This window comes from Paramisgurnus dabryanus, chromosome 19, assembly GCF_030506205.2.
Source record: "Paramisgurnus dabryanus chromosome 19, PD_genome_1.1, whole genome shotgun sequence".
NCBI lineage: Eukaryota > Metazoa > Chordata > Actinopteri > Cypriniformes > Cobitidae > Paramisgurnus > Paramisgurnus dabryanus.
Window position 1 is genome coordinate 9,942,702 of NC_133355.1, and position 16,179 is coordinate 9,958,880.

The 16,179-nt window shown below is 36.0% G+C and overlaps 3 protein-coding genes across 4 annotated transcripts; 2 read left to right on the forward strand and 1 right to left on the reverse strand.

Annotated features, from left to right (window-relative positions):
- The first annotated feature begins 502 nt into the window (after positions 1-502).
- On the forward strand, positions 503-8,004 carry LOC135778017 (uncharacterized). Of its 2 annotated transcripts, none has more exons than XM_065288378.1 (9): positions 503-622; positions 1,831-2,036; positions 3,357-3,532; positions 3,648-3,737; positions 3,993-4,170; positions 4,907-5,176; positions 5,543-5,870; positions 6,159-6,295; positions 7,291-8,004. In XM_065288378.1, exons 1-9 carry the CDS (start codon positions 595-597, stop codon positions 7,453-7,455), a joined length of 1,578 nt encoding a protein of 525 aa, XP_065144450.1. In that variant the 5' UTR covers positions 503-594; the 3' UTR covers positions 7,456-8,004. The 2 variants fall into 2 exon arrangements, with proteins under 2 accessions (XP_065144450.1, XP_065144458.1); XM_065288386.1 differs by having other exon boundaries at positions 5,558-5,870.
- ssr2 (signal sequence receptor, beta) lies at positions 7,910-10,555 on the reverse strand. The gene is made up of 6 exons (XM_065288410.1): positions 10,408-10,555; positions 9,489-9,646; positions 9,054-9,152; positions 8,667-8,775; positions 8,498-8,575; positions 7,910-8,403 (listed from the first exon to the last, which is right to left on the reverse strand). The coding sequence occupies exons 2-6, from the start codon at positions 9,644-9,646 to the stop codon at positions 8,293-8,295; spliced, it is 555 nt and encodes a 184-aa protein (XP_065144482.1). The 5' UTR covers positions 10,408-10,555; the 3' UTR covers positions 7,910-8,292.
- A 3,957-nt stretch (positions 10,556-14,512) lies between these two features.
- On the forward strand, positions 14,513-16,019 carry LOC135778031 (uncharacterized). Its single transcript, XM_065288398.1, has 4 exons — positions 14,513-14,609; positions 14,731-14,851; positions 14,974-15,138; positions 15,263-16,019. The coding sequence occupies exons 1-4, from the start codon at positions 14,554-14,556 to the stop codon at positions 15,944-15,946; spliced, it is 1,026 nt and encodes a 341-aa protein (XP_065144470.1). The 5' UTR covers positions 14,513-14,553; the 3' UTR covers positions 15,947-16,019.
- Positions 16,020-16,179: the final 160 nt, after the last annotated feature.

A 16,179-nucleotide genomic window follows, 5' to 3' on the forward strand; every position in this document is an offset into this window, starting at 1 on the left:
TCCTGTGTGGTGAGAACATCACGTGACCCAACGGCCTCCACCCTTGCTTATATACTCAGACATATCACATGTATATATAGATACAGCTATACTGAAACCATAAAGTGCTGAGCAAAAAAAGTGGATGTGTTTTTTTTCAATGCACCACTATAAATATTATAATGAAAATTATCTATGCATGGTTTGAAGCATTCGGTTACACTAACTCAGCTGGTCAATGCATCTGTTAAATACATGGACAATTGTGATATAGTTCAGTGAATCACAGCTTTTGGAGCAATATAATTTTTCAGCTGTAATTCAGAGACAATTTTCAAATTCAACATCAAAAGCTGCAGCCTGCACACAAATCACGTATGATTCACTGATAACACACATTTCACATTTTCCACTGACATCTGTGACGTCTGTCTCATTGCTCTCTTTCTCTCTCTCTCTCTCTCTCTCTCTCTCTCTCTCTCTCTCTCTCTCTCTCTCTCTCTCTCTCTTTCTCTCTCTCTCTTGTTCACACGCATTTAAACAGGATGAGGCACACAGAGTGAGAACAGATAGGACGAGGCAGCATTTTGACATTCACTTGACATTCACTTGAGAATGGACATTGACTACCGAGAGATTAAAGGTCAGATGTGTTTCTTTTTCCTTGAATACCATAGAGCTGCAATTGGACTCAATTATTATTGATACAGAAGGTATACAACACATCAATACAATACACATCAAACAGCAACCAAAAATTCAAGATGCTTTATATCTGCTTTAGGCTTTAAAATATTGTTGATATGAAACACTTTAGACAGTTTATATACAAATGGTGTTTCATTTGTGATTACTGATGAAGTTACACCCACTTAAAGGATGAATTCAACATGTTTCTGTCAAAGTTATCTTTCTATAAAAATAAATGTTTTTTCAAATAGCTTTGAGGTTTACTTTCAGAGGTTAAACAGAAGTATCAATCAACATAAAATTTTTCACTAACACATACATTCATTTGGATTGAATCTGCTCTTTATTTTGTCATGTAAATTGCACAGCACCACAATGTAATTTTGTTGAAGTTTTTAGCAATGTTCGAGAATCATGCTGCAAGTCTGCTAAAAGAAAGTGACATTTCCGTTCAAAGCCTTCACAACCTTATTTTGAGCTTTATGATCTCAACTTCCCAGGCTGCCATAGTAACATAATATCTACAGTACTGTGCAAACGTCTTAGGCCACCACCACCAGACTTGTTGTTTTAGAAGTTTTAATGTCCATTCATATTTATTTTTAAATCCACTTTATTAAGATACAAACAGAAAATACAGGAAATATATACAAAAAAATTTATTTTCAGGACTAAATGTCATCTTTAGGCATCGTCGGTGTTTAGTGTGATCTCTCTTGGCACTAAATACATCTGGAGCGTTTTTGAGCAGAACGAAATAAAAAGACTTAATTTCTTAAAAATTTAAAATTAGGATTTAATTTAATTTATGTTTAAGAGATCCTTTCCTGCTATTGCTCAAGTGGAAGGGTAGTTTACACTAAAGTTTACATTTTTATACAGTTGTTAATACTTTATACACATTTCCTGTATTTTCTGGATGTACTTTATGAAAGAGACTGAGAAACAACTATATATGATCACTATAATAACATTGCAAAACAACTAATCTAATTGTGGCATGGTGGCCTAAGACTTTTGCACAGTACTGTACATAAATAATTGAAGTGTTTAATTTGAGAGACATTATTTGTTCATGCACTGAAGGCTATATCTGCCTGATTTATCAATCACATTGTTGCCACTAGGTCTTAATAGGACATTTATTTCATTGCTGTACAGATGCTGAATGTCAGCAGAGAGAAGAGCAAATGGGTTCTCTTCCTATCCACAGTCCAAGTCCGAGGCCACGTACATTTCTTCCTTCAGAAATGCAACGGTCAACAAAAAAACCTCCAGTAAAACCCCGACGCAGTGTTAAAGGACGACCAATCGTTCAACAAGGTGCCGCGCAATTAAAAAACCAGGGCCAACAGAAGGAAAATGAGGTGAATTTGTTTAATATAAGATACCAATGTACTTGCTTGGTATAAAGCTTACAATTTTTTATCTGGAGCCTGTGAGGTCTCAAACATCCATACATATTTGTACGCCAATACATTATTCATACAAAATAATTCAAACTGAATGTTTTAAACATCACGTAGTCCTCAAAATACCTTATTGCATAATTTCCTTAAAGCAAAACTCTAAAGCAGTTTTGCTTTTTTTCCATCAAAGAAGTAGCAAGTGGGTGTATAGGAAATACAGTTACAAGATCAAAAGTGATTTAAACAAACCGAACATAGCATATGGGTATAGCCTGTGTTCAGTCTTGCAATAGTCTTTTAATAGGCTACTTAAACAATAAATAAATAGTTAAGAGTTGCGGACTAGATTTCATGTGATGTTTAACACGATATACGTGCAAGATGTGTGTGGACACAATAATCTCTGACCACAAAGGGCTGAGTTGTCCCCGAAATGACATTTGCACATTAGAACATGCAGTACAGTCATTTTCTAAAGCAACAATTTGTTTTTGTTAGGGCACTTTATTCACTTTTTTGCACTTAAATTTTTAGGTGTAATCCATTTCAATTAGTATTTTTTATCTTGACTAGTGATACGTTTTTTAACTTATAAAATAAAGTTGAAATAAATTAAGCTAATTTAACTTTATTTTATTAGTTACCGCAACTCATCACTAATCAAGATAAAAACGAAAGCTAAAATAATAAATCCAAGTTAATAATGCTTAAAAATTTAAATGCAGCCTTGCATATATTCAAATAACCCTAACATAATTCAAATAATTTCTGAATTTAAGATCTTTATTGTCATACCACGGGTACAATCTTATGTTGGAAACATGGGGTAGAAAAGCAAATGGCAAATCACAAAGACAGCAGAATATAAAAATATACATAACATACATAGCACTAAATAATAAAGTAATAAAAATACTAAATATTAGCGAAACACAATGAAAAGTCAATGTACCACTTATGAAGAATAATCATATTTTTTGAAGTAATAACTATTATTTTTCGTGTATTGATTTTTTTAAGTATGAAGTTGATATAAAGTGAAAGTGTATAAGGTTTAATGTGTCAATGCTTCCTTTTGCTGGTTTATTTTTAACTGGGTTGTTTCAATGCAAAAATAACCCAGCAGAATTTAGAGTCTAGTCCACTTAGTATGAGGTGTGAGTATGATAGTCATTTTGTAAAGTGTGCATTTAAGCAGGGGGTTGGTCTTAATACCACCAATGGTAGGAGTACATATAATATATAACTTAAATGGTATTTAAATATTCTGTTTTTTAGATGACAGTAAAGAGAATAGCTCCGGCTCTGGTTTTGGGCCCTGTGGGGACCCTGGAGGCCCTGTCTCCATCTTTGCGTGCTCACACCCTGCTTTGGTTTGAAAGAACGCAGCTGCCTCGACTGTACACACCTGGACACTCACTTCCTCGTTGGCTCCATGGTTTCGCTACACGCAGGTTACACCCACAAAACAACACCAATATAGATGCACAAGCAGGTCACACACATTTAGAGATGTGAAATGTTGTCATATGATGTTCTGTTTACATTTTTATACTCTCACCATCTCAGGGAAGCAGAACAGCTGCTGCAGGATAAACCGCAAGGCTGTTTCCTGTTGAGGCTCAGCGAGTCAAAGATAGGCTTTGTGTTGTCTTACAGGTACTTTTATTCATATTTATACTTCCCGAAAGTGCATATTTGTGATTCTCATATCTGTGAAATACAGGGTAATGTTCCTCAATTTAATTACGAGATTAGTAGCATCACAGTTTGATGAATTTATTCTTTAACATGACCTTACTCAAAATTTTCTTTACATTATGTAGGATGATTGTAAACAGTAAATCATGCACAAAAAAACTTTAGCTGTGTTTTTACTTTCTTAATCTAATTATAAAATACATTTAACACCAGAGGGGAGGACAGGTGTCGTCACTTCATCATCGAAGAGGAAGATAGTGGAACATTTGGGAGTGTTTATCTCATTGCTGGAGAAGACAGCCGTCATCAAAGTCTGGAGGACCTGGTCAACTACTATACCCATAATCCTGTGGGGCCTTTTAATGAGATGTTGACGGTGCCTTGCATGAAGGTACAAACACATCACAAATCATGAACATTCATTATTTATATATAGTGAGACATGAGCATGATTTTTTGTGTAGATGGTTCATTATACTGCCATAAAAAGGCAAACGCAAATCCTGAAACTATTAACACCAGCCAGTCAATCGTGTTTAACAGACTACTTTCTCTGAAATGGGACAAAATTGATCCAGAAGACTTTGTCGCAAGACACAACAAATGTCACCAAACCCATTTCAAGCCTTTTCTCAATTTTGACCAAATGTGTAGTTTTTGTGATTGGCCTGGGAGGGCAGTATGCTTTAATGTGCAAAGAAACATCAAGGTAGTTGAAAGTAGATCTAATTGCCATTGCATGATTCTTAAAGGCGGGGTGCATGATTTTTGAAAAAACACTTTGGAAAAAGGAGTCGGGCATAGTACCAAAACACACTTGTAGCCAATTAGCAGTAAGGGGCGTGTCTACTAACCAACATTGTTTCCTGGGTTGCGTATGTGTGGGGCGGGTCCATCAAAAGAAGGGCCAGATTCTATTGGGGTAGGGGCGTGTTTGTTTAGGTGATTTCAAATATCAACATTGGCTTGCTGTGATAATGCACCCCGCCTTTAATTCAAACTAATAAGCCTCAGTGTAAAGTCTAAGATCATTGTTGCATTGATTAGTAAAACATAAAAAATACATTGTGCTACGTGAAACGGTTTCCTCTTGCTTCATATCTTGTACATTTTTTCTTTATATTTAGCCTAATAGTGAGTGTGGGGAAACTGAGAGGTTGGGAATGAAGAACCAGGAAGTAGTAAATGAAAATGGAAAAGAAATGAGTCTGGAGCAGACAAAACTGCCCATAGCTGCCGGTCCAGCCGTTCCAGATCCATTATCTACAGACTCCAACACGATTCCTTTAGCTAAAAAAGAGTCTGTGCAGTATGCAGCAGTAAGAAAGCCATTAAAAAAGACTCTCTCGCTACCAGGGTGCAGGTGTGGACCTGAGATAGCGCCTCCCCCTGTAGAAGTAAGTAACTGCAGGCAATTTTTCATCTGATCTAGTCAGACACCAAAATATAGAAATTTGGGGTAGGTGTAGGGATCTTCCAATTCAGCTTGATTCAGAACAACTAAGATTAAAGGTAGTTAAAAGGTTTTTCAGCTTTAATTTTAAGAGTTTAACAGACCAGATTAAACCACTAACTTTTTAGAAAATCCACATTACATTTAGGGAATCTAAAAATATTTGATATAAGATGCAGCAGTTTGCTTTACTTTAAACTTTAAAGTTTTAAAAATAGTTTCAGACACTGTTCTGTTTCAACTTCTCCAAGCTTTGAAAGTGAAGTTATTATTTCACGCAGTAACAATATTGCACTCTGCCTTTCACTAGAATGGCAATATTGAGTCTGCTGAGAGATCCTCGAATATGAATGCTACAGCCCTGCCTGGAGATGCCCCATATGCCCGAGTTAATAAACCACCCAAAGCGGCAACAGCAAACATTCCATCATCCACTGCCAGTGACCAATCTGACTTGCAGGGAGCAACAGCAGCCTCAATACGTCCAATATCTCTCATAAACTTTGACACAGCGGATCCGAAATACTGGAAACTCGAGCCTTTGCACACATATGAAGAGACTTTGCACACACGCAGTCGAGACGAGGAGATAGACTGTTACGCCATGGGTCGGAGGAGGCTGGAGACAGGGGACTTAGGTATGAGAGGATCAACAAAAAGCATCCCAAAATTGAGAGAATCCTTTTTAGAAGCTTAGAAACTATTTTTTTTGTGACATTTCATTACATTTATTACTCAATTTATTATATTTTATACAAAATGGTAAATGTTCTCTCATTTGTAAGTCACTTGGGGAAAGTATAATCTAAAAATATTAATAACCATAGGCTCTTTGTACTAATTGAAATAATATAAATCACATGTAATACATGCTTATTTGGTAGCCTACATCATTTACTGATTTCACCTATGTGACTTTTCCTTAGGGGAACTTCCAAATAATCATCTATATTCAGAAGTAAACATCAGGGGTGCTTTACCTTCAAGACCCACCCCTAGTCTTCCTCTCAGACCACCACCAAGATCAGCACAAGCTTCTTTACGATCAGAGAGTACTGGACAGGTAAATAAACATTTAATTTCATGCATAGGATGTGTACATGAAAAGTCAACATTTGAAGTAGAACATTTGAAACTTTTCATAAAAGTTGTTTTAAAATGTGTATACAATACCTGTTCTTGTCTTGGGACTTATGATGGGCGATTTCGAGAAGCACGCATCATGAGGCTTCGAAACATTTACGAATCTTTTGTTTCGAATCTTTAGGCTTGTTCGACTTCATGCGGCGCCGCAAGAACCGACAGCCGGGATGACGTCCGAGTACCGCGAGAATGATTCAATAAATCATTTCGTCTCGCGATACCTTGACATGATTTGGCTGTCGACTCTTTCGGCGCCGCATAAAGTCGAACAAGCCTATTGGTTCGGAGCTTGTTTCAAACTGGCCAAAGTCACGTGATTTTAGCAAACGTGGCTTCATTACGTCATAACTGTTTCGAAAATCCGACGATTCACCACTAGGGGGAGTTGATCACAAATGACCAGTGTAGGTGAACTCGGGTCAGTTTTATTATAAAAGTTCATAAAACATTCATCCTTCTGACTAATAACACTACCATTTTGTCTACTTTTTGTCTATAGACAGATTTAATGACAAAAATGTGCATGATTAAAAAAGGCGTTCGTGTTAATGATTTATTTGCCATAAATACAACTAAAATCACATAATACACTTTTAATTATGTCTTAAATAAATTATTATTTTTAGAACAATTTTTCTATTATTTTGTAAAAATTTTAAAATGTTTGGACAGATCTCGCTGCTTTTACACTATTTTGACCAGCAGGTGTCGCCAGCGTGTATTGTGTTTCGAACGCTTCGAAAAATTGAATCAATTTGCGAAGCAATTGGTTCAATTGATTCGAAGCTTCGAAAAGCTTCGTTTCTCCCATCACTACTTGGGACAACTTTGACTAACTTTTTTTATCCACTTTGAATGTTAACTAGTGTATATATATCAAATGATACTTACAATAAATTATTTTTTTCCCTCAAGAGTTTAGGTTTGCCCCCACTTATGGTTCAACCCCAACACTCTGGTTTCCATCGTTCAGAGCAAATGGAGCATCTGGAGGCTTCATCAAATTCAATTTATGAGAGGATCCCAGGGAGACCAACCAGCTCAAGACCACCTCTTTACCCACCCAACCCCAAACGCTAAACTAGACCTCTTAAATCTTGCAGAACTCATAAATATATAAACTTTGAAAACTTTATGGGCATTTTAGTTAACAATAAGAGAAACAAACACAACGTTCCTCTTCAAACTTTGTTACTTATAACTTACTGCAAATGTTTGTAAATATTGACTCCATTATGAAGTGGCTGTTGTTTCACATGGTTATATATTTATAATATTATATTTTCAAAAACATAATCTAGAGTACTTTACTCTAAAAAAACAAACTAAAAAAAAAAAAGATCTCTATAAGTGCTTTTTATACAGTAAAGAGGATTGCACAACATTTACATGCATTCTTGCACCCCAGTAGTTTTAAATGGGTACAAGCCTTGTAAGAGGTGTTTTTTGTTCAATGACTTTACTATAAAATTCCCAATTCTGTCTATTTATGATTAAAGTGAACGATTCACACACAATAAAGCACAACAGGGGATATCTTTATAAAACCCTTTGTTTATTTCCACAAAACTAACCCCGCACTGATCATGAAGGGCCATACAGTTTTTTTCTGTCCAACAGATTTGACAATAGAAACAAATAATGTGATGCATCTGAGGCCACCTAAGGGTCACAGGGAAATTTATGTCACTATATTAATCCTCTCACTTGACAATGCTTCAGTCCTCAGATGCCGCAAACAAAATGAATCAGATAAAGACCAACATTCTTTAAAAACAGATTAAATCATTGACCATTTTACCCCCAATATGGGTAACGTATTCAAAAACAACATTCTCATCCCCTTTCCAATAATATACCTCCCCAACCCATTCACACTATGATCCCTGATCTGTTTTTTGTCCTGTGAAATACATTTTAGTTCTTCTTGGTCTTTGGAGAGTCATACTTTCTCTTGCTGGAGTACCACAGAAGCAGAGGAATGCCGATGGATGGTAAGGTCATTACACCAAAAGCAGCCCAGTCCAGCTATTAGAGATAAGAATAGGATGTGTTAAAATAATACCATGCCACATAACATTGAAATAGACTTAAAAATTAACTAAATTTACCAGACACTTACATAATGTGGAGAAAAGCGCCTGTCAAACTCTCTCTGGGCGAGAATGCCTCCCTGACCCGGAGCACTTGTGTAACCAACCTAAGAGATGGGAAAAAAAGAGAGGTTTTATTTAAAATGTCATCATGTAATTTTAAAGTCAAACTAAAAATTGTTGCAAGACTTCACTTACCACAACCTGTCCACCCTCCTGGGCCAGATAGCTTACGGAGGCAGATGTGAAGTTGAAATAACCAGCTTTCAGTGGCCGCAGAACCACTGTGTGAGAAACGTTACTGGCCCTGTGGACCAAGAGTTAAGGAACATGACCTACTGATGAATACTGCCTAAAAAAAAGTACTGATGATATCAAGTGTTATCAGCAGACATTGACTAGAGACTACAAGGTTTAGACTGGTTGGCTGGCTAGTAGACTACCTAATGATATAACTAGGAAAAAGATGACAAAAATAGTAAACACTGTACTGGGTGGCATTGTAAATACTAAGGTGACAATACCATAAAAAGTTTCTCTGAGTATCTAATGCTTATTAAGACTCAGTGTTTCATAAAAAGATACGGAGCAATGCGATCCCATTTCACATTGAGCATTCCTGAAACAATGCCGAAGTCTTCTGGAGGGAAGGAGTCATCTGACAGCTCGACCTCCAAAGCAGCACTACAGTAGAGAGACAAAAATGGTAATAAAATTAGTTCCTGTAGCACAATTGAAAAGCATTTTGTTGGTAGTGAAAAGGTTTTTGGTTCAATTCAAAGCACACACGTACTGATAAAATGTATATAATGTAATGCACTTAATAGTTTTGCAAGAAATGTGCCTGCCAAATGCATAAATGTAAACGTAATGAAGTAAATTACAAATTATATATTTTATTGTTAAGTCACACAGCAACAAACAAGTTGTCAATTGGTATAAACGTGGAGGTGGTCATAGCAGAAAATAACGCGATCACAAATATCGGGAAAAAATATTAAGAAAAAATGAAAACAATACCTGCTGCCCACATTGTAGATGCTGTACTGGAGAGTGAGATCTCGTCCCTCTACAGCATAACGGTTCAACAGAGATTTGGAAGCCAGCAGACGAGCTCCTTCTTCTCCTGCCACCAGACCCATCACAGCAACCAGAGCAAATATACACAGTACCCTCATCTGTGTTGAGAAAAAAATAACATTCACAATACAAACCAAACCAGCTGATATAAGTATATGAAAATTAATATTTTTAATTTAATTTGTAGGATAACGTGATAAATTAGAAAGTATCTCATATACTGGAATACACCATAATTTCACTGATGAACAAAAGGGCAAACCGACACTAAACATCATTTGACAAACCTATGTAAAAATGCATTTAATATTCAGCTGGAATAGAAATTTCAGTCGGTAAGGAGTATAATTACATAGCATAATGTATAATTTAACCAACAATAAATGAATGAAAGTCCAGATTTCTTAAGAAAAACCATACGCTTTAAGAAAAATCACACTTTTTTAATGCAATCAATCACCTGTTCATATCTTTTGGTCATTCTTAAAATTGAGACTCAAAGCTTTTACAAACAAGACACCGCTTATTTAACGTTACACATGCTTACGTGTTACAACAAACCAGTCAAACATCCACATCAAACAATGAACACAAGTAATTGTATTTAATGCGATGGAAAACATATCTTCAGGTGAAAAATAAACAAACTGAAAACAGTAACATCTCTAATTTAGAAACAATTTATGATTACGTGTACTTAACATTAATCTTAGAAAAGTAGAATAGCTACTTTAATAAATAAAGAGACAGCACTAACATTAGCTGCTTTATTGTAAATATTCCGAAAACAAGAGATTTTAAATATATGTATGTCTCGGCATTTTATCTTTAAAAGTAAAATATCAGACAGCTACTTTACCTTCGTCTGGTGGTTTCAGATCTCAGATTGTGAAGACGACAAAACGCATGCGCAGATGATTTTAGTCTTCCGCTAGAATGACGTGTCCCCTGTGTGTGCGACTGCGCTTAAATCTTACAGTGCCATCTACTGCTTAGGCATGGTGAAACACTCGCTGCCTTCTCGGGGAGGCTGCACGCCCCTGTTGTTCTTGGTGCGTCCAGTAGGCGGAGAACAACATAAGGCAAAACAACAACACCTTTAAATAAACAGTGACATCTTAACGTATTGCCCAATAATATTTACTTATTTAGCGTTTAAGTTAATTTAAAAATAAACAAATTACATTGACGTATAAGATAAACAGTGTAATGATCCAGACAAAATATTAAACTAATCACTGTTGATTTATACACAGCCTAGTGTGTGGCCATTCGCAAATAGGGGTTTGGAATTGCTTCCTCAAGTCTTTTCAATTTGCATAACATTAAACTGACTAAAAACATCAAGTTGAATCTTGTATAGCCTAACTTAAAAATAAAGTTGAAACATGGTCAACTTATTTTAGGTTAAAAACAATATTGCCATGACTTTCCTGCTGAAAAAAAAAACAATAAAACCATTACAGAAAATTCTAATGGTTTCCATTAAAATACCAATAGGAACCATTAGCTTTTACCATTAAAACCACCACACTGTAGTGTGTTTTGGGCCATATCCAGGGCCGGCGCTAGCTATAGGCAGAGTAGGCAAATGCCTAGGGCCTCAAGCTTGGAAGGGGGGCTTCCATAACTGCTAAGTCCATGTGCGCTGGTCCGACAATCACTACTGACAGCATTAAATAAAGTTTTAAGGTGAGTTCAACTTTATGCGGCGCCGCCACTGCAAGAATTAAGTTTGTATTTAAAAAAGTTTGTATTTAAAGTCGAACAGCAAACAAAACTGGTGTTACCTAAAGTAAACTGTCTGTATATCTTGAAAAGTCCTCTACACTTTATTTTAGTTTTCAAATCATGAAAGTAGTTTGTCTGTTTAACTTCCAGTGGCAGCTGATTTGTATGGATATTTAAGGTAGTTTATAAAAAGGTATTGCAATAGTCTGATAGATAACTTTATACTGTATATTGGTTAAGTAAGAGGGAAATTCTTCTTTATACCAAGTTAAAATAAAAAAACAATAAAAGTTTTCTAGGAGGTGTTCACCTGTATTTTTTTACGGTTAGGGTTTTTGCAATGTATTGTTGTCTTTTTAATTTTACTCTTTGGAGAAAGCAAAACTGTTATCCTGTGTTATCCCAAAAAGGTGGTGTTTTTAATAAATGTGACTGCCTTAAAATTTTTAACACATGTGGTTTTGCATAATTTCTAATTACATTTTGGCATAAAGTTAATCAATTTGTTGATAAAACTTAATAAAAAGTAAAAGTAATGGGGAAAAACCAATAGAACCAATACATAGTACCATTAGAGACCAACAAAAACCAATACACTGTAGTGTGTTTTGGGCCATATTCGATTAGAACCAATACAATTCCCAATAAAACCAATGAAACAATAGATTTTTCTGTAATGGTTTTATTGTTTTTTCAGCAGGGTTGTTGATCCTTTTTACAGTGCAAGGCCCAGTAGTAACAGGAGTGCCAGGGAGCCCTCAAGAAGATTGAGCCTAACAGCCAGTCAGGCCTTTTCGTTTAGGAAATTACTGTTTCCTAAATGAATACAATTGTACTGACTACCGCAAGATGCATGTATTGTGCTAGCTAAATCCCATTGCATTGTCAAACTATCTCAAGGCATTTTGTGATGTCACAAAATATTTAATTTATTTATTCGTGTTAATGGCACGATTCTCCTCTTTATTCGTGTCACTGAACACAAATATCTTTTTGTGTAATTTATTTCGGTTTTTAAACCATTTTGGCTTGGAGTTAGCCCTGTTAACACTTGATAAGATGTATTTTCGTCGATCGGATCACAAGTGGACGATAGAGAGCCACATCATGTTTACACCTGGTATTTAAATCCCTTTTAAAAGTCTCTTTGTCCACTTTTAACTGCTTCTGTCCTGATTACTTTGAGGGGGTGGTCTGTGGAGACTGTTGGCGATCTCTCTGCTGTCATTTAACCCTCAAAAGCCCCTATTTTCTTGTATACGTTAGAATTCCCTGGGGGTAAAAATGACTCCAGAAATTAAAAGTCTTTTGTGTTTGTCTGTGTGTGTGTGTGTGTGTGTGTGTGTGTGTGTGTGTGTGTGTGTGTGTGTGTAATTGAGCATGTCTTTTCTACATTGCATTTGTGCTCTATTACCAGGCCTACCTTTCAGTGTCAAAATTTTCAGATTTATTCTGGATGCATTGATTTTATTTGATGAATAACAAGAAAAAAATTATTTTTTTTGCATTTCCTATTCATTTCAATTGGGGTCATTTTCACCCCCAAAGGGCCTCTTTTGGTGAATTTTTTTTACACCTCTTTAGAACGACCGAATCAGGCCCAGTTTTTTTATATAAATCTTGACAGATAATCTGAAAAAGTCACAAAATCTTATTCCACTGAGATGAAGGGAACCAACTATTTTTAACTAAATGAAAGTGGCTTGGGGGTAAGATTGACCCCAAGGGACTTATTAGGGTTAAGCAGCGGACTCCGACGTAATATTAGTTTGCATCCATATAAACTCATCATTACTCCCGCTCGCGTTTAAATGACAGCAGAGAGACTCGCCCACAGTCTGCACAGACCACCCCTCAAAGTAATCAGGACAGAAGCGGTCAAAAGTGGACAAAAAAAAGGGATTTAAATACCAGGTGTAAACGTGATGTGTGTGATCCGATTGATGAAAACACATCTTAATACCAAGTGTAAACAGCCCCTTTGACTACCTCTGAATGTGGTTAACAGTGTTCGAAAGTGGACAAGCTCAACATTAACGTCGTCCACTTGTGATCCGATCAAAGAAAATGCATGTTAATGCCAAGTGTAAATAGGTTGCCATATGTGTTGGTTTCTTAATTTTTAATTTCCCAATTTTTTTAACTAGGCTACTGTCGCTCGGGTTTGGTTTAGAGTCGGGGTTAGGATGTCTATGTAACAGAAAGTTGTCAACCCATCTCCCTGCTAAAAAACCAATAGACACCATACAGAAATTCTATTGGTTTTATTGGGAATTTTATTGGTTCCAATGGAATATGGCCCTAAACACAGTGTTTTGGTCTTTGTTGGTCTCTAATGGTATGTATTGGTTCTATGTATTGGTTCTAAAGGAATATGGTCCAAAACATACAGTGTAATGGTTTTAATGGTAAAAGCTAATGGATCCTATTGGTATTTTAATGGAAACCATTAGAATTTTCTGAAATGGTTTTATTGTTTTTTTCAGCAGGGCTGTGGTCTGTGAACGTTGCATTGGCATGAACAATCTATTTAGGCTACCTCTCCTTCTGGTGTTTTTGGCAGTCTGTAAAACGATAGCTCAGAATTCTTGTTAAATCTTTGAGTACAGTCTATCGCACAAAAGCTTTTTCCCATTTAGACACGTTTTCCCCGTGTTATCGCTGATTTCTCACTGTACACAAATTCTGCCGCTGTCTTTTGCCACTCAGTGGCCGTAACTGCAAACACTTTCGCTGAAGGTGACGTCACGTGCATACCCTTGTTCGTGAATTAGTTTATCGTGTATGCAGGTTCGGGCACTGGTAAGGACCCTTGCTCACTTGACATTGGGACACTGTTCACTTATTTCTCTGTGACGTGGCTGCTTTAGCGCGTTGTGATTCTGTTGCTCGTCAACAACCGACAAAATCAACATCTGAATTAATTTTTATACAGGACATTGTGAAAAACGCTGTCATTGTTTTCTTACACATATAAAATAGGAGGAATATGATAAAAATGTAAATATAATTGGATGTATTTGTACCCTATCTATTTGGAACCTGCACTCACTCTTGTACAAAATAAATGTGTATATGATTGTAAAGTAAAATAAAGTTTATAATCTTTAAATATCATGTTTTTTGCCATTTTTTAATGTTCCCCTCTGGTTAAACACCTTGGCCACCCTAGTAACATTTGTCACTGTTATTGATGCAAGAATTAAACAGGGTGGAGTTGGCATTGTGGGCTGAAACGTCATTCTCTTGAAATGCTGGAACGCTTAAGCCCTTCATGTCACTCATTCTGAACGATGAAATGGCTGCGGACAGTGCAGAGGCGAAAAGGAGGTAAGCTGATATATATTTGTAGAAATGTTCTTATATTATAGCCTACATTTTAGGAAATACATATTATACATAAAATACCAAAAATGTACTCCATTAAATCCTTTTGCACGGTGTCATCCAGGCTTTTAAAGGAGCTTGTAAATAACAAGGAGAGCTTAAAAACCTGTGGCATCCTATTGATTAACCACGTCATTAAAGAATATAAAAAGGAGCAAAACTTGCTTAAACCACACGTCAATGAGGTATGTGAAATGAAACTGAATCCATAATGAATGCGAGTGTTGAGAAATGTAAAGATTATTAAATGACAAAATCGTAATTTTCCCCATACCTTAATCAATGACCCAAATGTTTTTCTTTCAAGATTCTCCACAGCATATTCTTTTTAGGGATCCTGTACCATCTCACCCCCAACGACTTTCTGTCTGTAAACACAGCTGAAAGTTTAAATCAAATCTTTCCAGACCCATTTAAGAAATACAAGAGTCATCTACCCAAGCGGACACCGTTCTCAGTACTGTTGGACATAGTAAGAAACCAATTACAAAATTCTGAGTTTTATTTCATATTAGTTTTGCTATTTTAGTTGAACAGCAAAATGATCTGTTGGTTAATAATGTTCTACCTTAAAAAATAGTGTTTTCTGTTCCTAGATGGTACTTAAATATGACACAGAAGAGAGAGTTATGGAGGAACTTTGCAGTCTCTTAAAAGAGCTGAAATTTCCTCAGCCTCTTTACAAACCAGGAAACAAAATGCAAAACTTCTACACACTGGAATCCACTGCTATTTGTGTTTGTTTCAACAGTCATGACCCATCAAAAGTATATTTTGGGGCTTCTCTTGGTTGTAGGAAAAAAGCCAAATCTATTATGATATATTCCTCATGTATCAATACATGGCATGACCATGTGTCAAATGTAGTAATGGCATATAGCCACCAGCAACAAAATGGTGATGATTTAAAGCTTTGGTTACCACGGCTTAATTTTTCTCAGTCTATGAAATGCCAGGCATATCTCAGAGATTGGTCAGAAAACAAGTACATTGAAATACTGCCCTGCCTCAACTGTCAACGCATGTTCAGCCTACCAGGGGAAGAGAGAGAACAGGAATTTTATCCATATGGAAACTGTGCAGAGACAGAATGCTTGAGCAAACTTCTGCTTAATGATGATTTTATGCAAGAGAATACAGATATCGAAAATTATTCACAGGAACAAATGGCAGACTTAAAAACTCAAACCATTAATACATTGAGAAAATTGCTTGCTTCCATACCTTCTCTCAGCAAGATGAATAGAGATGTCCTTCCTGTTTTTATTCCAGACAGTTGAAATAAAGGATTAATACCTTGATAAGTATTCCGGAGGTGCTGCTAGTGACATTACCTAAACTAAAAAAACAAAACAAAACAAAAAAAAATATATATATATATATATATATATATATATATATGTTCTCATTGTACTTCACTAAAACATTGCAGAATTTTATTGTAGCCTATATTATGTGTGTTATTATCAGTTTCATTTAAAGCATTAGCCAGGATTTCAAAAGCAAAAATATT